Source organism: Punica granatum, chromosome 3 (assembly GCF_007655135.1).
Source record: "Punica granatum isolate Tunisia-2019 chromosome 3, ASM765513v2, whole genome shotgun sequence".
Classification (NCBI taxonomy): Eukaryota; Viridiplantae; Streptophyta; class Magnoliopsida; order Myrtales; family Lythraceae; genus Punica; species Punica granatum.
Window position 1 is genome coordinate 11,386,573 of NC_045129.1, and position 24,727 is coordinate 11,411,299.

The following is a 24,727-nucleotide window of genomic DNA, read 5'->3' on the forward strand; positions in this document are numbered from 1 at the left end:
CAATTTAAATTTCAAAATGTAAACTCCCTAATAAACTTTGATGCTGCTCCTCGCAAATTTACTGATGTTCTAATCCTTAATAGTAAAATCTTAATTTTTAAGCGCACAACATGCATTTTGATTCAATTTTAAAATCTCGCTAATAAATATTAAAATTTTAAAGGGGCTCATTGCACCTCTACTGAAAATTCATGGGGATTTTTGTAATTACCTGAGACACTTGATTTCCTTTCGGTCTGGGGCCACATATAGGCCTCAGTGTATATGGGGACCAATTGCAATCCCCCCTTCCCCCCTTCCCAAATCTCATGAATAGGATTGCCAGCTAACCATACCAAGGCCCGCTGCATGACTTAGATGAGCCTGGTGCTGCTTGGCTTGCGGAGAAAAAAGGAGCCATGGTGGTCCATTTTGATTTTGAGTTCGAATGGAATTTTCCAATTGAATTGGTCAAGTTACATTTCACGATTCTCTCTCAAGGGGCTTGAGACACTATTCGAGTTTTTTCAAGATTTATCTCTTCTTGTGTAATATAAGATAAAAAATAATAAGGAAATTAGCCTTAAAATTCGCGCCTTGCGTGGGCACTTTGTGTTTTTTGTTTTTAGTTGACATCTCGTTATAAATATTCTCTTTTTACACCTCTTGCCATCAAATAAATAAAATTTATGCGTGGATAATTTATCCGACCATATAGAAAAATAATATCAACAATAGTTGCATTTTCAAGAAAATCAATAAATATTAAAAAAGTTGATCGTGGGCAATTTAACTAGAACTAGGATATGTAAATATATTTATATTACAATTTGGAGAATTGAAATATATAATTTGGAGATAGATTTGAGGGAACTCGGGGAATTTCAATGGACTATCTATGGGTTTTTTTTCTTGTTTGTTTGGGGAAATTCATAGAAGTTTATGCACACAATACATTAATTAAGGGACACGAATGGATGATTAACCATGAGCTAAAGGAGTTGGCCAAAAAGCTTAAGTGGAAGGCTCACATTGATCAAACGGAGAACTCTCATGAGAGTAGTTTAAATTAATATAGTTAACTAGCCATTATGCCAGCGTATTGCATGAAAATATTATTAGTCAAAGAAAATATTATAATATATGACTTAAAAAAGGAGTATAAATCTATAAGCTAATTCTGTTTTAATTTTTTTTAACCTCTTATTCAATTTCTCTATTCAAGTTATTAATTAGAGATACGTTTTTCTTGAGTTTATTTCAGTATATGAATATCACTAATTCCTTTAAGATTTTAAAATCTAACCCTTAATTATATTTTGTGAGTGAGGCAAAATAAAGTGGAAAACATATATTTTAATCAAAATTATCGTAGTCAATTATTTTTTTATTTTATCGAACTAATTTTTTACATATTTAATTGCAAAAGAGATTTTTTTTTTGAATTTCTTGTCACATTACAGATAACTCATATAAAAAATTTTCAACTTAAAGTATAGTCAATCAATTTACTAGGCATTTTTTAGAAATTTAATTGGCATGTTATCCCGAGTATTGGTGCAGAAATCTTCATTAACATGCTAGCAGTTTAAATTGCTTTCCAACAATTTGTATGCTCATGACCTCTATGATTTGGTCCGGAGTCGAGAGACTCAGATTGGAGTCCATTTAGTGAAGAAGAAGGGTTATTATGTTGAATTGTGCATTCATTAATTCTTATCATTAAGTTTCATGCCGTACTCAATGTCCAAGCACGCATATTATTTAAGAAATAAAATCTAATAAAATTTATTTTTTTAGTATTGAGAATTTGATGAGGGAACGTGAAGGAATATTACACAATATAGCTCTATGGATGGATGTCACTCTTTCGCTTTAATATATTATATATTGATTAATAATATATAGATAGATTGGTGAATGAGAGGAGGATCGATTTGTGACTGTGTGAAAAGTATAGGGTGCAAAACGAAGAGGTACCAAAAAAGAGAGGAAACAGTACCAAAAGCACAAGAACAAGAAGACGAGGTAGCAGCAGCCAAGAAAGTATCTTAAACCGAGACACAGAGCCACTCTTCTTCGTGCTCCCTCCCTCCCTCTCTTTCCCTGCCCCACTATCTCTCTAGCTCTGTCGCGATTCCGTACGACGGCGACGGCCCAATGGCGAGCTGAGCTCACGCATTCTGTTCAATTGGCCCACCTCTCTCTCCCCTCCGGATTGCTCGAATTCTTGCCCCTCTAGGGTTTCGTATCTATTCATGGCGCTCCCCCTTTAATACCGTGTGAGTTCCTCTTGCCCCTAGTGAATTCACTCTCCGTTGTAGTCTTGTAGTGAAAGGCTTCGGTTTAGCTCCTGTTTGGGTTCTTCATGCTCGCTGTATTTTGCCTTGTGTGGAAGAAAGCTTGAATTTTTCCGTTCGCGCTCTGTGAAGTATTTGGGTTCTGTTTTGGTGTCTGAGTTCGAAATTTTGCCTTCTGTTTCGGGTAATGGTAGGAAGAAGCAATCTTGGGACCGTAGCAAGTTGGACAAAAAAGAATAAAGGAAAAAGAAAAAAGAAAAAAGAAAATGCTTGTTTTCTTTAACTTTTTCGGATGAGTAGAGTAATCATGTAGCAGATATACTTCTTGTGCTAGTGGACTGAACTGATTTGTTTAGTTGGAATGAAGTCGTAAATTAAAATGCATTGTTTCGGGTGTTCTTTTGAATGCTTTGGCATTTACCGGGATTGGGTTGATGATACTTGCACTATGACTGCTGTTGGATCATACTTGAATTATGTAAGAGATTGGGCAGAGACAAAAACTGCACTGCTCACAAAGCTGGGCTGACTGGGTTAAATGCTTATTTGAGGAATTCATCTTTAGCATGTAGTAGCATTAATGAACTTTTTGAGTTGGTTTGCATTTCTGCGAGTCCGTTGGTTCAAGATGGATTGCGCTTGCTACTGCTCTTTGTTGTTGATTTTGAGCTAGTTGAGCAAATTTTCTGCTCTGTGCACTGTGTGCACCTTTTCATTGTTCTTTCTTTCTTATGTAGACTGCTGAACCTTTATTATTTTGTTGCCAATTGATACTGACCTAATCAAAGTTCAAACTGTTAACACCATAACACTATAGTAAAGTTAGTTACATGCTGTCTCTAGGGTGAAGCCCTCCTTTTAGGTCTAATTTCTTTCCAAGTTGAGTTGCTAGAGACATGAATTTGGTTTATAGAAAAAAAAAAGCACTCCCTGTGTTAGCTCTATGTTTCTCTGTGACTGCATGAACTTGAAAGCTAATATCAAAAATAATTTTTCTGCAGTATTTTGAAAGGTGTAATGGGAGATTTGTCCAAGAGCTTCTAACGTGATGGCAATATATTCGCATTGGAATTCTTTTTCTTCCACAAAGCAAACTTGGGACTAAAACCATCTTGGTGGATTTGTCATGAAATATTGTGGAGTTGCTACTTAGAGCTTTTATGAGGATTGGGTTTCCATAGACCAGCTTTGTAGTTGAGCTATCAGAGAAGAAAAGCATTAGAGGATACCTTGTATTGGCTCTAGTGTGAATTGATGTGGAAAGGAGAAAGAGGAAAAGATATAGCAAGATTGTTAGGTGGCTATTTGATCTGGATATATTGTAATTTTACTGGAAAGACGCAGATCTTGAAATTAATTTTGTATTAAGTGATGCTGTTGCACTGGAGCGACTTCTGTTAAACTTGGGATGTTGCGCATATTGGTTTTGCCCTGATGCTAGAGATGTTTATTCATGTTACAAAAGATGCTAGTGTTTTCTTTCTTTTAGACTGTCTTTTTGTTGGGCTGATTGAATGATGCATTAAGACGGCCTTTTCTTCCAAATTGGTCGCCATACCGAATGAATGTCGAATCCTCTTTTTGGTCCCTTATTGTTAGTGTTGGTTATATTGGCTGATATACTCTGTAATAACCTTGTTGGAATGATGGGCTGTAGCGATCATGGAAGAGATTATGCTTTCAGACATAATTGAAGCAACAAAGCTCAGTAAAACTTATAATGCTAGAGTGATATTATAATATTCACTTTAATTTTTTCATTAATTTCATCCTTGCTTTCAGACTACAGAAGAGAACCACATTGATCGGGAGAAAGCATTATTGATTCAGTTCGCAGATCATGAGCGACAGGTCCAGGAGACGCTCATCTAAATGGGATCTGAAGGAAGACCGTCCTCTTTCACCTGAAAATATTCATGGCCGTAGTAGGGAGTTGGATAAGTTGACAGCATGGGATGGAGATGGAGGTTACAGTACAAGAATGTCACCTGGTCTCAATGACTGGAGAAGGCACAATCATGGGCGTTCCCCTAGGGAAAAATGGGATAGGCCTGTGAGGTCAGTTTTTCTCATCCTGATCCAAAATTTTTTGCTATTCATTTCTTGTTGAGTGCATCTCAAAGATGATATAGTGTGGGAAGTGCTATTGAAATTTATATATAAAATATAGTTTTTTTTGGGGGGTCTTATTTCAGGAACAGAAGTCGAAGCCGAAGCAGGAGCAGGAGCAGGAGCCCAGTTCGTGGTTTTAGGCAGGAATCAGGAAACTATGATAGGAACAGGAGTAGATCAGGAGCACTATGCAGAGATTTCAGTGCTGGTAGATGCAGGAGAGGAAGTGATTGCCCCTTTGTCCATCAAGGTAATCGCAACTATGATGATAACTGGGAAGATAGGCATAGGAAAGGTGGAATGTCAAAATATTCGACTGCCCATGATGTAACAGAGTATCCATCAAGAAGCAGTACTGAACGTCAACGTGAACGAAACAGGAGCAATGATACCCTTTGCAAGTTCTTTGCTGCTGGAAATTGCCATAATGGGAGGTATTGCAGATTCTCGCATGGTAAGACCAGTGAAAGCCCTGAAAGAAAGATGGATGAGACAAATAGACATTGGGAAGATTCAAGGTGGAGGGTAGCTGGCCATGTTCCTGATGCTGGAAAGTTTGAAGATGGAAATGGAAGAAGAGGTGCCTTGGATCAGAGGGTGAATGATCAATTCTCGGAAGGCCGAAGAGAGTCACGCTTTGAAAAGGAAAGTCGAACATGGAATGACCCAACTGCTGGTGCTAGTTCAGTCATTCTTCCCGAACCGAGAACTGCCGAGAAAGTTCTGGGTGATGTAGACATGTCTCCTGATTGGAACTATAGACCAACAACATCCAGTCATGCTAAAGATGAACGTCAACATAATACTTACAGCTCCCCAGTTCCAACCTCCCTGCTACCTATACATGGACATGATACAACTTGGAATGGCTCTGGACAGATGAAACACTCTCCCTCAGTAAATAAGGACATGAGATTTGATAACCCTGGAATTTTACAGAGCGATTTGAACTTCACATCCAATGTATTGCATGGACAGGGATTTGATCAGAATCGGCAGAATTTGAGTTTGGTTGCTCTTCCAAGCTTGAATCCAGTTGGACAATCTAATGCGGCAATTATCGTTGATCCACTGAGAGGAGGTCCGTTAAATCAACCCAATAATGGTATTTTTGCGGAGGGAAAACTAGTTGGGGATCCAAATATTCCCCAAGTAACGGGAGTTCCTCCAAACAATAACAGTGTAAATGGAGAGCAATTGACACAGCTTAACAATCTCTCAACATCGCTAGCTCAGTTTTTAGAAGCTGGGAAGCAACTTCCGCAACTTTATGCGGCTCTAAGTGTCCCACAGCCTCCTCCTGAGGATCCTGTTGACCAAGTGAAACCAGTCCTGTCAAATGTCTCTATTGCACCTCGGGAACAGTATGAACATATATCCGACAGCGCCGAACAGAAGAAAGTGGACGACGTTGATGGATTGAAGACAGCTGCTGATGGGGAGCAAGCAGATGGGTCAAAAACTGGCAGTTCAAATCAGGGTCCCTTGGATAGTCGTGATGCGAAGGTCAGTGCAGAAGAAGTTGCTGAGGGAATTAAGAAGGTGGATGAGGCAAAGGAGGTGAGAAGCGATGATCAGACAGAGAATGCTGATGGGGTAAAGAAGGATGATGATGGGAAGAAGAGCAAGGAGGCAAAAAGTGTCCGTGCTTTCAAATTTGCCCTTGCAGAATTCGTGAAGGAGCTTTTGAAACCAACATGGAAAGATGGTCTTGTCGGGAAAGAGGCCTACAAGACCATCGTTAAGAAAGTGGTCGACAAAGTGACTGGTTCCCTACAGGTGGCCAACTTCCCTCAGTCCCAAGAGAAAATCGACCACTACCTGTCAGTCTCAAAACCAAAGCTTACCAAACTTGTACAGGTGAGCTCTGATATATGGACTCGTTTAGATTTCAAGAGAGACTACAAATTGGACTTATCTTCTGCCAGAGTAGACATTATGCAATTCTTCTTTGTAGGCCTTTCTTGCCCTTTATTCTTTAGTTCTGCATGTCATTTGATCAAATCAATTTGGTTTTATTTTAGCCGTCTATAATTATTGCTTTTTATTATTGTGGCCTTCAGTCCTGAATCATTAGTTTTTCAACTGTAAATTCAAATGTTGCGCCTTGCTGCCTGTTGGTTTTTGTGGTTAGGGCTGTAGGCTGAATTCCATTTTTTTCATTTTCTTTAAAATGCCGTGTTACTCTTTACTACCGGGTGGGAAAGCATTTGCATGAAATTTCATTTAGAGATTTGTAGAAAATGGGAGGAATTGCTCCTTCATATTCTTGGTCTGTCTTCAGTAAAAGCTCATATGCAAATCTGATGTAATTTTTACTTATATATATAGTTTGAATGGTCAATTGCTCCTGCAAGTTAAGACCCAGTATGTCCATTTCAACTGCCTCTGGCAATTTGTGAAGGCCAGAATTATATTTTTTGCGATTGATTGCGTGTTGCATGATATGCATTCGTGAAAGGATTGCCTCTCTCAATGAAAATTATAATTATGTAATTCCATATTCTCTCTGATATCTGTGCTACTTTCTCCCCTTTGCCTGCAGGCATATCTGGAGAAGTTTCAAAAATCCAACAAATAAGATTGGAGCTTCTGGTGCCACCTCCAACTTGCTTTAACCCTTTTGTGTTGCAATTTCTTGTAGCCAGTTCTCACCTTTCTGTTAGTTCTTTTCCTACAGCATGCGGAGAACCTGTGATTTGTGTCTCTGCTTGTTTCACATGTACTTCTCGCTTCTCAGGAATAGCTCCTAGGAAAACTATTTCTAAATCTCATTTTGTAATATATTGATGTTCTTGTTTCCCCGGCTGTGAGTTAAGGACCAATACCTAGGATTTTCTTTGTAAACAGATAGTACAGTTGCAGGATACCTGTTTCTTGAATTCTTCCAATTCCCATTCAACGACGGGATTTCTTGCTCCATTTCCTCAGTTGTATTGTTCCAACTTGGTCGACGTTGTGATCATCGTCTGCGGTGCACATTGGTTCTCGTTCGATTGGGAAGGCTCTGATCAAAGGGGTCACCATTCCTCAGAGTTTGTGATGATAGTTATTGCTGCCGGGTGCATTTATGGAACCTCTTCCCCTCAGTGTACTGTTTTCTAGTTTAAGCAGTTAAGGAAGATGCTTCTCTGTATCTCTATGATCCGTTTCTCTCTGTGTACTCTCTCTACTTGAGTGGTAGAGTTATGGGATCTGATTATCAAAGAAGTCTTGCTGTTTTCAGAGCTATATTGCATTTAGTGTGGGGTCTCTCTTTCCACAGAAGATATGGATTCTGAGACAAAGATAGTAATGGGATAAAAGTTCATTGCTCGCTCGCGAGTATGCCTGTCTGCACAGGTCAGGGTCTAAGCCCGAATTCGGAAGTCCATATCCTTGAACATCATGAAGGAAGTATGGAGTAAGCTTGGATTAACTTATGATTGACCGGCCCGGCTCATTGTGGACAATAGTCAACTGGATCGGCTCAGTTGAGTTCGAAGACAATGTAGTGCTATTCTTGTATAGTTCAACTGTAGATGTCTTTCATATCCATGTTTAGATAGTACCGGCGATCTGATAATAAGAGATATATTACGATGTATGATGTGGTTTATCTCGAGAGGAAATTCTATTGGCCCGGCTGGATATGTTCTCCCTCGATTGTTGGATGCTAGTCTTTTTTTGAAGGAATTATTGGTATGGTATGTTGGTAACTGGTGGGAAAATTGGAATCGTTCATCCGTACAAAGAAATCTGTTGTATTATATTTATTCTATGTTGATTTGGCTGTGCTCTTTCCCAATGATATGAATGAAAGAGAGGGAAAATGCAAAAGACAATTAAGGAGCTGCCGAAGGCCCATTAAGGGCCCAGCAAGGGACAGCTTCACTTTTCGTCCACTTTTTCCCTTAATGGAAAGCCCAAATGTCACCATTGAAGAAGGGGAGCCCGTACGGACTCTCACGAGCCACTGTTGCCATTTGCATTTTCTGCCCAAAAAAAAAAAAAAAGAAAGGGGAAGAACAAGGAGAAGGAGAAGTTTGTTTGTTTGTTTTTATTTTTTTGAAGGTTTTTGAAAATTTTGGTTTTTTTTTTTTGGATTGGAGACAGACATGGAATTTAATTGGTGGTTGAAAACGACGTATGGGGTGTATGTCAGCTCTGAAACCAATCCTTCTCGTTTTCTGCTCTGTTCTGTTCTTAGGCCCTTCCCTTGCCCTGCAAATATAAGAACGCTGAGCATCAAATTTAACTAATTTATAATTCAATCTCTTTTCTCCCAATCCTATTCAAAATTCATAAACATATACATAATGTGCACAAGATTAACCTGTTATTTTGTATCATAATCTACGCCGTTACACGTAAGTGTATTGAATAGTGAATATATATGCATTAATTGCGACAACTAGTCAGATCCCAAAATAAAAGGACTGAAATGAAGGCCGCACTTCCATTAGACATATCATATCATGACATATATATAATATGGTCTTGTGTATATATACTGTGTGATTCAACCACCATATAAAGATTATATATAGGAGAACATATATCCACCAACTTACATATATATATATATATAATATTATATCAGGGTGTGTATTTCATTTTTTTTTTGGGTGAAATATAAAGTAGTAGTTTTAGGGGAAGATAGGGGTGTGGGCATTTCCCCTATGTTAGGGAGTGAGTGAGCTACAGCTTGCATGTATACAATAATTCCACTAGAACGTCCGAAGTATTACTTACTAGACCATTAGGCATGCATTGCATGGACGACTCTCTTTTCTCGGTTAAAAATGAGACATATCGGCTTAAAAGACGATAGATAGGGAATTAGAAATTTTTGTAGAGAAATAGGGGGTATTTTATGTTAGGGGTAAATTGCACCGGTGGTCCAAAATATTTTACAAATGTTACATGATGGTCCAAAAAATTTTTTTCGCTACATGATGGTACAAAATGTTTCAAAGTTGTTTCATGATGGTACAAACCGTCAACTCGAGCTGACGCCGTTAACATTTTGCTGAGGTGGCGCGTCTTATGTGTCACTTTTGTTATGTGGAACCAATCATAATGCGCCACGTCATTTAAGATAAAATAAAATTTTAAAAAGTCCAAAAAAATACAAAAAATAATTAAAAAAATACAAAAAAAAGAGTAAAAATTTTGAAAAAAAATAAAAAAATATTTTAAATATTGAAAATTTTAAAATTATTTTTAAAAATTTAAAATTTTTTAATTTTTTTAAAAAAAATATAAAAAAATACAAAAAAGAGTAAAAATTTAGAAAAAAAATAAAAAAAAATTATTTTAAAATTTTGAAAATTTTAAAATTATTTAAAAAAATTAATTTTTTTTAAATTTTTAAATTTTTTTTTCTTTTTAAAAATGTTTTTAATATTAAAGTTTAAATAATTTTAATATTAAATATTTTTTTCTAAAATTATTTTTAAAAATAAAAAAATTTCAAAAAATTTAAAAAAAATTTCAAAATTTTAAAATTTTTTTTTATTTTTTTTTTCTAAATTTTTACTCTTTTTTGTATTTTTTGTATTTTTTATATTTTTTAAAAAAAATTAAAAAAATTTAAATTTTTAAAAATAATTTTAAAATTTTCAAAATTTTAAAATATTTTTTTTTTTTTTTTCAAAATTTTTACTCTTTTTTTTGTATTTTTTTACTCTTTTTTTGTATTTTTAAAATTTTTTTTGTATTTTTTTTGGACTTTTTAAAATTTTATTTTGTCTTAAATGACGTGGCGCACTGTGATTGGTTCCACGTAACAAAAGTGACACATACGATGCGCCACGTCAGCAAAATGTTAACGGCGTCAGTTCGAGTTGACGGTTTGTACCATCATGAAACAACTTTGAAACATTTTGTACCATCATGTAGCGAAAAAAACTTTTTGGACCATTATGTAACATTTGTAAAATATTTTGGACCACCGGTGCAATTTACCCATATGTTAGTGAGAATTAAATCAAGGACCTTCTAGTTTGATCGAGGTCGATACTACTGTACCAAACAAATCCTGATATTCTTCCTTAATTGTTTTTCATTTTGATTTTCTCATTATTTGGGAAAACAAAATTTACTCTATTAAGCTGTTGACACTTTTTATGTATTGATTTATATATTATTAAGACACTGATTTACATATTTAAGTACTTCATTTGGGCCGACCCACGAGATTATCATGGCATTCTGCGTACTGTTGCTCAAACTTATGTTGGACTATCTTCAATTTTGTCAATTTGATGCACGTTGGACCACAACTTAACCGTATATTTTGTCATACGAAGAAAATTTGGGGTAATAGTCTAAATATTGAGAACTACTGTACCATATTTAGAGAAGTGGAGAAGTTTAATGAAATGAGAAAATTGTTCTAATTATTTGAAAAAAATAAGATTATAATTAAGAAGACATGACATATGGAATACATATATTCCTTCATTTAAATAAAAAAAAATTATTAAGATACAATCAACGAAAGTATTAAAGAAAAAACTAAGTAAATTACTAAACTTCTAAGTAATATAGGAATTACTCGGTTGCACCCAAGACAGAGCCTGTAAGGAGGACATGCTGAAAGGGCGAGGGCCCGAACGTCACTAGACGCACTCATTCAGAGCCGGACTCGCCGGTGGAAAAGGACTGCAAGGGAAATTAATTGGGTGACGATGGAGGCTCGGTCTCTGAAGGATAGTTCGAGAGATGAGGAGAGATATTATGGTAGCTTACGCCACGAGGTTAAATTAAATCGACCACGCACAGTAAAATTTGGATTAGCTTAACATTGCATCTTACCACAAAAATAAGTAGGTCTCTCCGTAATTTAAAGACATGTGAGAAGATTGACTCGCACAGCGTATTTTTTAATTTTTGTGAGATTAGTACGTACTTCTAATATGTGAAATCATAAATTGCTATACATTTTGAAACGTAACCTTTGGGGAAATGATTACATTTTGTGCATGCGTATGTCCAAATTAGTATAGACCCGTCAATGCCCCCAAACGAAAGTTCAGGGGTGTAGAGAACTTGAATAAGAATGACCAAGGCAGAGATCAAATTATGGACCGTCCGATCCAAATTGGAAGGTCATGATGAGATTACATCAACTGATCATCATCCATCATCATCCTCATCATCATCATCATCAAGCTGTCTGTGTGTATGTATATATGTATATGTGTGTCTCTTCCTATAACATATATGTAAGCAACTCGTGCATCATTTGTTTTATGGTACCTCACGTACCCCAGCAGACAGCAATCGAATCGAACATAAAATTTCATTGCTATCTTTTTCTTCTTTTTCTTTTTCTTTTTTTTTTTTGGCGGGTCAAATTCATGTCTATCTTTTTGTGGGTGCATGTGCTGCACTACTGAAGTTGGGTTTCTCATTCGCATGTCTTATTTATATATTTATTTGGCTTTTTAAAATTTTTGTCACGAAGCAGGAAAAACTATCAGGGACTTTTAATGCGATGCAATAGCTTTTTGTCCAAGTATATACAAATAAATATGATATGAATGCAATAGGTATGACAGAATGGCGCATACTCTCACCCGATAACTAAGATATTTCACAGGTTCGATTTTCATGATGAGATTTCCAATACCTCTTTATTAGCTGTTAACATATATCTTTCGTTATATTAAGTCATAAGCCTACCTTGTACTCATAATTTTTTTTTAATATCCTCTAAGTAAAAGTAGAGGTAAAGTTCATATACACGTATTAAAAACTCAATGTAATTAAAAATAAAAAATTATTGAATTCAGTTCTCATAAATGAGATTTCTTGTGCTCGTCCGTGTTCTTCCTTTATTCTTACACTAGGCCAATGGGTTGCTAGCTAGTAATAAACATCCGAGAGTTTGTTGCTGGATAATGAGAAGCAATGAACTAAATTTTGTCTTTGATATGAAATAAAGAGGGTTTTGAATTCGGTTATCACAAATGGAACGATATTCATCTTTATTTCTTCCTTTTTCTCTGTTTGTTAGGCCGATAAATTTCGGTTACGTTAAAAAAAAAACAGTATATTTAAATTTACCGAATACACAGCTATAGTAGAATACCATATCTAGTGAATGGGTTAAAGTTGCAAGTTCTAAAAAATTCTCTTATGCACTCTCTTGACTTTTCTAAATTTTGTTGCTCATCCCTCTGATCTATCCTCTGCTGAATTAGCCTTTTCTAATGAACTTGTCCGATCCAAACCTTAATTCCTGTACATTCGGACGCGTTGTTAGAAATTTAACATGCCCGTCACATACTCCTCACCTCATGCATATTTTCGAGAACCATTACTTGGGACTTATATCATGTATAAAGCTATCCCTCTTGATTGCGTTCCAATTCTTTCATACCAGACATGTGTACTTGCCATCTTATACATGAGGTCGATCCATGTTCTGGTTACTTTGAGCTATGCATTGATAACAGACCACTAATATATATTTCTTGGCAACAGTCCATGAATTATGAACATCCAAATTGACTTATGGGGTCATTAGCTATGGTTAATTCGTGCACGTTTAATGCGCTTTAATTACTAACTCCTCATTCAAAAATGTGACATCATTAGTCCCTCCTTTTGAGAGGATGGGTCGAAATAATATGTGATAAATTCTGCTAAAGTCCTATAATATTATGCTAAGATTTGAATATGAAACCTGAATCAATAAGTTCCGCAAAATCAATTCTAAAATGTTTACTCTGTCATACACGTTTAGTCCGAACCGGTTATTTTCTATTGTGTCCATTAACTGGGTGATCATGTGGACACCACGGAAATTGGCCGGTTTGGACCCAATGTGTATAATGAACTGCATGTTTTAGGACTAATGTAGGTAAACTGATTCATTTAGAACTGGAGTTCACATTTGCGCTGTAATTACACCTAAAATAATGTACACATGATAATCTTTGGCTTCAAATGGTGTATATATATATATATATATATATATAGGCGGTATATATATGTATTTAATATATATATATATATATATATATATATGCAACTTATTTATAAACGCAATTTCCAATTTATGGGCGCATTTTCATTCTCTTGCACTTGGTCCTAAAAGACGTATGCCCGAAATTGTCTAGGTCAATATGTTTAATTTTAAAAAATAAATAAATAAAAGAAAAATAAAAGGAAGGAGCTGGTAGTGGCACCTTTCGATCAAGCTTGGCATGAAGACTAAAATTATAAACTTCTCATACTTTGAAGTACAGCATCAGGCCTCCCTCTTAATGGACTCTTTCCATGGGTCGTTCAATACTTCTAATTAGTTGAACACGATCGCCAATACAGTCTGACAAGCAACATGATTTCAGATGGTCATCTAAAATCCAGTAAACTCGTATAAGATTTACTCTGTTTTGGTACTGTCTTCAGACTTCGGCCGGCTGAAAGTTGAGTCATACGAACAAAAATAAGACTTCATGAATTGGGTATTAATTAGAGGAGTACAGATATGAAAAACTGGATGGGGGAGTATTGATGGCCCTAAAAGTCCTTTTAAGTATTGCCCTTCATTTGGTTACCTTTACATTTGTTGCATCATCTCCCCCCCTTCACTTAAAGTACCATAGCCCTAAATATCTCCTCTCTCTCTCTCTCTCTCTCTCTCTCTCTCTCTCTCTCTCTCTCTCTCTCTCTCTCTCTCTGTTTTCTCTCTTTCACATGTGGGTCACCAAAGACCCAGCTTCTTAAAGCAAAGGAAAAAACTTCAATAGGGTTTTCTTGCATAACCCACCAAGCCGGCCCTTCAATATATCCCCCCATGCTCCTCTTATGGAAAATACATTGACATATGTTTCACAATATTTTATCACCCTTGTCCTTGAATATAATTGTAAAGTCTGATCAAATACCTCAATCTCAATTTCTTCTTTTTTTCCTTCACTTTATTATTCACCTCTCATGGACTTCAACCAAAGTAAGTTCACAAATAACTCTTGGGATGATCATCACCAGCACCACCCTCATCTTGATCATCACATAGCCATGGAAGAGCAAATCCTTCATGATCATCATCATCACCACCATCTTCCATTAACTGCCCTCCCTCAATTCAGCAGCTTTCCTGATTTCCAAACAAACGACCAGCATCATCAACATGAATTCACTCCATCATTAACCCAGCTGATCATTCCGACGGGTTCCATCTTATCGGGGGAGCATGTTGGGAATCAGGTTGTGGAAGATGAGGATGAGCCGGAGGACGAGCTTGGGCCGATGAAGGAGATGATGTACAAGATCGCGGCGATGCAACCCGTGGACATCGACCCTGCGACCATCCGGAAACCGAAACGAAGGAACGTGCGGATCAGCGACGATCCCCAGAGCGTGGCAGCCCGTCACCGGAGAGAGAGGATAAGCGAGAAGATCCGAATCCTCCAGAGATTGGTCCCTGGAGGAACCAAGCTAGACACGGCCTCGATGCTAGACGAGGCCATTCGGTACGTGAAGTTCCTGAAGAGGCAAATCCGTATGCTACAATTGAATCAGAACACCCCGACAAGCCCCATGTTCAAGACAGGGCTGCCGAGTTTCCTTTCGACCTCTTCTTCCATGGGAGCAGAGACAGAGTCACGGTTCGACTTCCGAGTCAGTTGCGTCGATGACGCCAGCTTTTGTTTTAACAATAGCGAGGTAATAAGTCATCAATAACTACAACGAGAGTATGCTTTATTTATGAGTTGTTAACAATTTAATTAACTCGACAAATTATTATTACTGAAAATTGTGTAACTTGGTTTTAGTTATATTGTTTAGGGTTTATATGTATGAGAACCCTCCAAAATGGTCTTCGAACATAATGTTGTTGACTTGGGCGGACCTTCTCCGCTTGGACATTTTATCCTAACGGTTATAGCTTGAATTACGTACGAACAAATAATATATATAAAATTTTTGCTCATCAAATTAAAAATTTCTTGTGTTATCTTTTCTATATTATATGTTTTATGTTTATAATAATATTCTATGAGAAATGAGGGAAAATAGTATAGTAATTCAAGTTTGGCCGGAAAGTTTGTTTGGGTGACTCTCTTCCGGGAATTAAACAGTGACGTCGAAGATCATTGACTTTGATTATATCCTCTCTCCCCCTTGCCCTCTCTCCCCCAATATACTAATATATAATATGCACCCACATATATATTTTTATCTGAACATTAAAATTATATGCACAAAAAAATCTGAGATTTGTATTTACGAGTAAGAGTCCACAAGTATTTTTAATGCACGCGAAATTATCAACTCATTAATGAAAATGATTTATCTTTCTATTCTCCGGTTATTTTATTCTTAAAAATTGTAATTCTTGAATTTTTAGAGAAAAACACTTAAAAAATGAGGCGAGACAATTTAATAATGCGTTAGCACCCTTCTAATGCGTACAAGTCTTTTCTACGTCATATACGTTAATTTGAAGATTGGATTAAACTCTGAAATTAATGTAATCTTTGCAATATGTAATTGGACATAACACTGACAAAAGATCCATCAATGTGTATATGTATACGCTGCGTTGGTTCTAAATTGCATGCTTGTCATCTTGCTGTGCTGATCATGTGTGAAATGATCTTAGCTTCCATTGATCTGTTATAAATGTGTGTGTATTAATACAAACACTTATACAAATCAGAGTTTAATCAAGAAATAAGCATTATGCTTAGAAGTAAATAATCAGCCTCAACCTGGTAAATTCTCTCCAGAGTATATCTTTTACTAAGGCACCAGTGACTCATGACTAGCACGTTCTATTTATGTGTGTGTGTGTATATATATATGTATGTATGTATGTATTTACCAACCTTAAGTAACCATGTTTTATGGTCGAAAGTTTAGATTATAGCGGATACAATGTATAGAGAGTAAGGAGAAATACGGAAATACAGATATATGGCCACCTGTAAGAACTGATATTCCTACGTATAATATCTCATATGATAATAATTAATATTTGTTTTCACGATGTAACCGACTTCTCAAAGGGATTAAGATTATTTGCAATGTATATATGATTAACTGCACACAAGTTGATCCTTACCTTTTCCCAAAGGTAAAGGTATCAAAGCTTTCGATGTATATATATATATATGAGACTCACTAACTTGGATAGTCTCCTAACTTTGTGTCTAATATTTTCATCAATGTCTGCTCTCATTTACACATTATGCATATAATATGTACATGTTTGGACTAAGCATGCTACTGCAAAAGTACAGAACTAACAAGTTCCTATAGAGAAATTTCTTTAGGGGCATTATTTTCCACAGAGCTTTAATTGGAAGCTCATTATTGATAGTCATCTTCTTCAATAATATATATTAATATTGCACTTGCGATGCTTTTCCTTCAACCTATTTCAAGATCAAACAAGAGAGATGTGAACTTTTCTATCACCTTTTCCCTCAATGGAAACTTGGGAATTCCTCTCTGCAAAAATAAGCTTCAAAAGGTCACTGTTCAAGGGTCCAGACTCTGAGGAACCAAAGGGGTTGAATTTTTTGTATACCTCCCCAGCTAATTTATTACAATGAAATATTAAAAAAAATAAAGAAATTAATTGTTAATGGGATGTCGAGAGATTTGATGTGAATCAAATATTTTATTTCTCCAGAACTTTGGTGCACCTTCCTAATTAAGTTGCACCGGCCATATGTTGAATTAGTAAGTGGAATGCATATATGTATTATATATATATATATATATTATATTATATGTGTGCATGTGTATTTACATGTATATATATCTTGTGTGACGAGAATATTATATATATTAATTAGATAATTTTTAGCTAACTTAATTTGTGTTTTATTTGTTCTTCCTGAAAGTTCTCTAGATTATTGAAGACTAGGGTTTTAATATAATCCATCTCAGCACCTTAGGGGTTCTAAATTAATCTCGAATTAAGCATATAGTCCCTTGGCCAAAAAAAAAAAAGGATAGAGTCCCGACCTTATTATTGTTAAGCAAGTCTGTGAATCATGTTGAAGGAGACCAAAACAACGTCTGTGTACATTATTTCATTCAGTTTATAATATAAATTCTTTGTTGATTGACCGAATAATAATTCATCACAAATTTAAATATCAGGAACACCAGCAAGCTAGAAGAGAATTTGGCTACCCAGCCGGACTGTAATTATTAACTAGATCGAAGTATGAATGCAGTTCCCATATTGGAAATATGCAAACATGATTTTACTGGTCGATGTTCGTATCCTTTTCGTCTAAGGTGACACTCAAAATCCAGATTTGTGAAGCCGAGGAATGATTGCGCTGTGTGCATGCGCAGAGAGGTCTCCAAAGTGCAGCTGATGTATATATATTCAATGAACAGTATACATCTAAAAGGACACGAGTTCGATCTTTTCAGTGTGTGTGCAGCTTGCCGCACTTGCACACAAATTAAATGAGAGAGAGAGAGAGAGAGAGAGAGAGAGAGAGAGACATTGCATCACCTTTTTAAAAATACGTAAATCATATATAATTTTTATTTTTCGAATAATATATAGAATTTTTACTTTTCAGAAAAAAATAGTATATTCCATTGCACCTTTTGATTTTGTTTGAATTTCAAAGTAATATATTTATCAGTTCTTACATTCGGCTTTCAAAGGTACAGTTAACAATGACAAAGTAAAAGACAACATAAAGAGAGCAAATGATATGTATAAATCAATATATATATATATATATGTATGGAAAGAAAGACACATATAGGTAATGAGCAAGAAATAGTTGGCAATTTTTCACCTAGAAAAGGTGAGAGTTGTTTCTCTTATTCAATAGTTAGACGCTAATAGAAAAAAAAATATAAAGATTATGATTGGAAAGAAAACTGAGTCTTACATTGAGAAAATGTGTAAAAGCGTAAAACTATAAATGTTAGAAATTTAAAATTTAAATAATCATAGCAAATATTTTATGAAACGCCGACTATTCTCTTAGAAACTAATAGCGAAGACATTAAATGAGAAACATAAATAATAAAACGAATAGTGTTAATTTAAATTTATCTAGATATATTGAAAGATAGAGTTTTTAATATCAGTCTACACATATCAAAATGGTTAAAATAGTCTATATACATGAAAGAAACTAAAATTTGTCCTCTTACACATTATAAATGTAAAACTATAGATACATAAAACACGTAGTATAGAATAATTTAAAAATGCTCTCTATATATATATATATATTGAAATAAAAATAAAGTTGATCTACCAAAAATTGAGAAACATTTTATTTAGTTTCATATTTATAAATCACATATTAAAGTGCCGGGTGATACTCAGTGCTATATTTATATATAACATATGTTTCAATTTCATTTTTCTTGGTGGATATGTGTTTCAATTTCTTAACCGTCTAAATCCATATACATTATCATACATAAGAATAATATATCAAATTTGTTTCGGTGTCACTTATGCCTTAAAAATTTCCAAAATAGAGTTCGTAGTCGTACAATGCATGGGCTCCCACTTTTTTTTTCTTTTTTCCTTTTCATGAATATTAGTGATAATTGAATAATTACTGGATGTTGATCGGAAAAGTTTACTAACATCTTGAGCTAAATTCATGGAAGGATGCTAGGTCAACTTTGCATATGGGCCTGCGACAAGTTCTTATCTTTCTACTTGGGCTTAGATGCTATTTCTTTTGTTTTTTTTTTTCCCAGAAGGTATTTCTTTTTCTGAATTACAATGGGACTCAGAGATATGAAAGAAAACAAAAAGTGGAGGGAAGATATGGGAATATATGGAGTGCCACTAGTAAAGATTGGATCGCGAACCTCTTAATTTTAGATCGAGAATGATGCCACTATACTAATCTCTTTTTCACGGAAAGATACTATTGGAAAGGTGGGAAAAAATTCAGCCATCGGAAATTTCTAAAATAGGAGGTCCTATCAATATCAAGTACCACGATACCTCCTTAATTTATTATATAAGTACAGCGAACTCTATCCGTAATAAATGTTACAAATAAATGCAATAATTATTTCAAAATTTTTTACTGTAAATAATATATGCAGAAATAAATAAAAATAAATAATTAAAAAATAGAACAATTGTTCTAAAATTTATTATAGAACAATTGTTCTAAAATTTATTATTAAGAATAATATATTGAGACAATAGACAAGTATGAAACATTGATATAAAGATAATTTCCATTTTAGAGTAATTAATCGAGAATATATATAAAAAATTTATTATAAGCCAATAATGGAATGAATTTATGTTGGCAGCGTATTCACGCGTGGACTGTGAGATTAGCCAGACGAAGTCCGAACACCCTCGTTATTAAAAAAAAGACATTATGAATTTATAATTACACATAAGAAATAAGAAATTTACTGTAGAAAAAGTATGAATTTAGAATAATACCATTTTAACAAATGTTCATGTATTGTGACTGAACATAATTTATTGAACATAATTAAGTAATATAATCACTGTATTTATTTTCACGGATGACTGAAACAGCATAATATATTGAAAGAATTAAGTACCCTGTAATGAAAAAAAAATTAAAAGTGAAAATGTCACGAACATTATTTTAGGATAGTCTCTGAACCATTTAAACTCTGTATAATACATTAGAGATTATTATTCAAAATTTGAATTTAACCCTTCAAAATCCTTATTGTTCTTAAAAAGTCCTCTCTCTTTTAAATGTTAAAATATGCATGATACCAAACTTGTGCAATACAAGAAATGGAAGACCAGTGTTTTATTGAGAAATGAGATTTAGTGCCGTAACATTACTCTCGACTTAAGATTAAGAAGCTAAGGATTTGATTCTCTAATAGAACTTTTCTATCTAGCAAACCTTTAGGCTTAATTATCTACTATTCATCAATTAGCTCAATTAAACAGCGGCGAACATGATGTTATAAATTTTGTAAAAAGAATGACCTAATTTAACTCCACATAGGCAAGGTAGGTTAACGTATTTCTCAAGAAAGCGAACCTAAACTTAGAGGAGTTAGATTTCATTCTCGTCAATTGGACTTATGTGTCGCTGTATTCCCTTCTATCTTTTATGAGGCTCATAGAGCTCCTAATATAACCCAAAGAATGCTACCAAGAAATACGCCATGGCAACTACCAAGTGGTAAAAAAATACCCAATCTCTACATGACTCACTTGAATAAACAAGATGATTGATGGACAAAAGGATCGGGTAGTAGATGATCTTCAGTGTGGGTGAATATGTGACTGGGCCTAAGTACGTATCGACTGGCAGTCGATCTAATGAAACTAAATAGGGGACTATAATCCCCTGATTGGCCTTTTACGTGGTGGTCAAAGTCGGTCTGTCAAGCGCTACTGTTAGCCGGTCAAGCTATAATTCAAACAGCACCTGCACATATAGATTCATCGAATTCAAGTTCTAACACAATGTAAGTTATTCTGATCCGTCATCAGCTTCATCTAGACTTATATTTCATTGAATGCTCTGGCTTGGAGATAGTGAGAACCCAGAAGTGATCTGGTCCGAAGAAATGCCACGCCGAACTCATCACCAAAAAACATATTCCCTGAAGCATTCCAAGGAGAAGTGCAGATTCGTATCTGCAGCTTGTCGAGATCATAAACTTGCTGAACTTTTCAGGTGCTTGAAATCTCATCATCGATCGTCGCTACATGCATCTATCAGATCACCATATATATTGTGTGGGTATAATGTCGTACCCAACAAGGGTGGTTGTGTTGTGTATATATATAGAGAGACAATCGTATATAAATTACATTGCAATTCTCATAATGTGAAGATATCACATATATATCCTTAATATCGCCCCTTCAATCTGTTGGGAGCGCAACTACAAACAGATTGCTACGATGGGAATGAAATAATGAAAGTGATACATTTTTAGTGAGCAAGTCTGCAAGTTGTGATGATGTGGGGACATATCGTACAAAAAGTTCTCCACGTGCCAGTTGCTCTCGGATGAAATGATAGTCAACCGCAATATGCTTACTTCGATCATGTTGGACAGGATTTGCGGCGAGGTAAATAGCACTAATATTGTCACAACATGCTATGATCGGACTTGGTGAGTGGCAGCTAATGTCTTGTAGAAGTTGGCGGAGCCAAAGTGTTTCAACCACCGCATACCCAAGTGCTCGATATTCAGCCTCTATCGAGCTACAAGATACCGTTGATTGTTTTCTGGACCTCCAAGAGATTAGGTTCGAGCCCACAAAAACTGCATAAATTGTCGTTGAACGACAACTATATGGACACATCGAGCCCAATTGTCATTTGTATATGCAGTGATCTAAAAGTCCGTGGACCTGCAAAGATGAATACCATAGGAGGACATGCCACGAAGGTGTCGCAATATCCTCTTAGTAGCCTGTAAGTGTGTAGTTTGTAGAGCTTGCATAAACTGCTCACTAAATTCACTGCTAAACATAAATATGGTCTAGTAATAGTAACATACTGCAAAGCACCTACCATGCTCCTATACTTTGAAGGATCCAGAAGTGGATCAACATCTGTCAAGGACAAATTACTTTTAGATGGTAATGGCATCTTAATTGCAGAAGTTTTGTCAAGACCGAAACAGAGCAAAACATCCTATATATATTTATACCGAGAAAGAAATAGTGTTTTTGTAGTTCGAGTAGCCTGAAGACCCAAAAAATAATGAAGAGGACCAAGGTCTTTCATTGCAAATTCTCAAGAGAGAAGTGCGATGAATCTAGCAAGAAGAGATTTTGAGCTATTTGTGAAGATAATGTCATCAACATAGAGGAGTAGAAGAATTGTATGGGACCCCTAACAATAAATGAATAGAGATGTACCAACAAGACTCGAATGAAATCCCTGAGAGAGTAGAAAAGAACTGATTCGAGTGAACCAGGACTTGGATGCCTACTTTAATCCATATAGAGATTTGTCCGACAAACATGATCAAAAAATTGAGGATGAACGAATCCTAGAGGTTGACGCATGTAGACTTTCTCATTGAAGTGGCCATGAAGAAATGCATTCTTAAAATCTAATTGACTAAAGGGCCATGATGAGGAGTGAGCAATGGATAAGACAACTCATAAAAGAAAGGTCGGTTGGCGAGGGATAGGGAATATTGGCATCGACATGATTAAAGAGACTGTGAGACTTGAGAAATGTAGAGAAGCGAGACTTCCAGATTAGATAGTTCTGATTATTCAATTGAACATGGATGACATTAGCAATATTTGGAGCTGAGACAGAGCCAATTGCAGGTGTCATTTGTACTAGAGAAGCAGGAACAATCATGGGCGTAATTGGTGGAGATGAGGGAAGAGCAGCCGATGTATTGGAGGTTTGTTGATCAGTGGGATCAGCCGTGATAATGGGAGGGGTGGGCAGGTCATAAGGGTCCATGAGTGACGAGATCTAGAGATAGGGTTGGGCAAGTCAGAAAGGTTTCGGACGACAGAGAGAGAGGAGGGATGATTCTAGGTATTAGCCAAGCTAGGCTCTGATACTAGGGGTGTGCACGGGTACCTGGTATACCCGGAACCGGTTGGAACCTACTCATTAGGGTAGGGTCCGGGTAACTCGTATTGAAAATATGGTAGGTTCCGGGTATTAAAATCAGGAATCAGTAAAAATCGGTTATGGTTCCAGTTCCTACCTACAAGATACCCGGAACTGGTTATTTATTAAAAAAAAGGGGAAAGAGTAACGTTATTGTCTCCTCTAACGAATCAGAACAGATGTACTTTGTTGTGTGAGACCGTAATGTGGATGTTTAATTTTGTTGATGTATTGATGAGATATATTTTTTTTTTGTTGTGAATTAATCTAAATTTTGTTGATATTTGGAGTGATTACCGATTATATATGTGACATTTTCAGTTTTATTTAGCGAGAGAAAAAAATTTACAGGTTTCAACATGGTACTCGGAACCTGTGGTATAATACAAGTTCCGAGTAAGTTCCGGTTCCAGGATTCAACAGGGTAGGGTCCGGGTATTGTGAAAAATATAGGGTACTCGAAACCGATCACTCCTATATGATACCATCTGTAGGTATAATGCCATATCCAACAATGGTGGCTGTGTTGTGTGTATATATATAGAGAGACAATTGTATATAAATTACATTGTAGTCTCCATATTCTAAAGATATCACATATATATATCACCAGTGAAACCTGCATCGATACAATATCGATGCTCCAGATCAGAAATCTCATATGTCCGCTTGACCCAACACTAGTCCAGCAGCTAGTATATATTACTATTAGGGAAAATGACACTGTTGGTCCTAATTGTTTGACATTTTTTGACTTTGAGTTCTAAAAGTTTTAGAAAGGGTAACAAAGTCTTATAAGTTTGGAAAAAGTGTCAGTATTGGTCCTAAATCTAACTTACCGTTACCGTCAGCCTACGTGGACTTAACGCCGTCAAACTGACCGTCACTGTGATGACGTGGCACGTTCTTATTGGTCCAATTTGAAATCTGCGGATTTCGACCCGACTTGCTCCAATTAATACCGTTTTCAATCCGACTTGCTCCAATTAATACCGAAACCGACAGGAAGCTAAATTCCCAAAATCTAAAACCCGGCAATGGAGGATTGTGGAAGAGAGCGAAGCCTCCATCGAAGCTAAATTCCCAAAATCGCCATCGAAGCCTCCAAGGTCGCTGGCCCCGACGCAGAAGTCCGACGCCATCGCCCCGCAGATCGCTAGCTCCTTCACCAATGCCGGCCTGGAGCTCGGGGTCACCGCTGATCCGAGGGACTTCGTCAAGGGATTCACCGCCACGACCCTAATTCCCTGCGGGGATTAGGATCTGAGGGACTTCGTTAAGGGACTTCGATCGAAACCCTAATTCCCTGCCTCACCTACGTTCAACCCCTACAACGAGCAGCTGAGCTCGCCACAAGCAACCACAAAGCTTTGACCTTTCTCCGAGACCTCTGCGCGCGGAACTGTTTCAAGATTCCTAATTTCTCATCAACCCCAAAAAGGGATCTCGAAACTCTGCGAGCCGATGCTTCAATGGCGGATGAATTGTGGGGTCTGAATTCCTTATATATGGGAGTTTGCTTGCAAGTTTAGTCGAGCTCGGGTGGAGCCTTTGCTATTCTCTGCAGCCCATAGAAGAAGATGAACGGTAGTTTCCTTCGCTTTTTTTTTTTTTTCGATCATACAACGAAATCGCCATGTATAATGATTCTCCACATACACTATCAATTTATTCTGCTAAATTCCTCCACCCATAATCAATTGGTTTGTTCGATTTTGGGGTAATGAACTGTCAAAAAATTCGACGATAAGTCATTTACTCATTTAA

At 36.1% G+C, this 24,727-nt stretch overlaps 2 protein-coding genes across 2 annotated transcripts; both read left to right on the plus strand.

Moving 5' to 3' along the window:
* Positions 1-2,013: 2,013 nt before the first annotated feature.
* LOC116200001 (zinc finger CCCH domain-containing protein 38) lies at positions 2,014-7,622 on the plus strand. The gene is made up of 4 exons (XM_031530640.1): positions 2,014-2,261; positions 4,062-4,337; positions 4,475-6,251; positions 6,937-7,622. The coding sequence occupies exons 2-4, from the start codon at positions 4,120-4,122 to the stop codon at positions 6,970-6,972; spliced, it is 2,031 nt and encodes a 676-aa protein (XP_031386500.1). The 5' UTR covers positions 2,014-2,261; positions 4,062-4,119; the 3' UTR covers positions 6,973-7,622.
* A 6,400-nt stretch (positions 7,623-14,022) lies between these two features.
* LOC116199267 (transcription factor HEC3-like) lies at positions 14,023-15,395 on the plus strand. The gene has a single exon (XM_031529564.1). It carries the CDS (start codon positions 14,325-14,327, stop codon positions 15,072-15,074), a length of 750 nt encoding a protein of 249 aa, XP_031385424.1. The 5' UTR covers positions 14,023-14,324; the 3' UTR covers positions 15,075-15,395.
* The last annotated feature ends 9,332 nt before the right edge of the window (positions 15,396-24,727 follow it).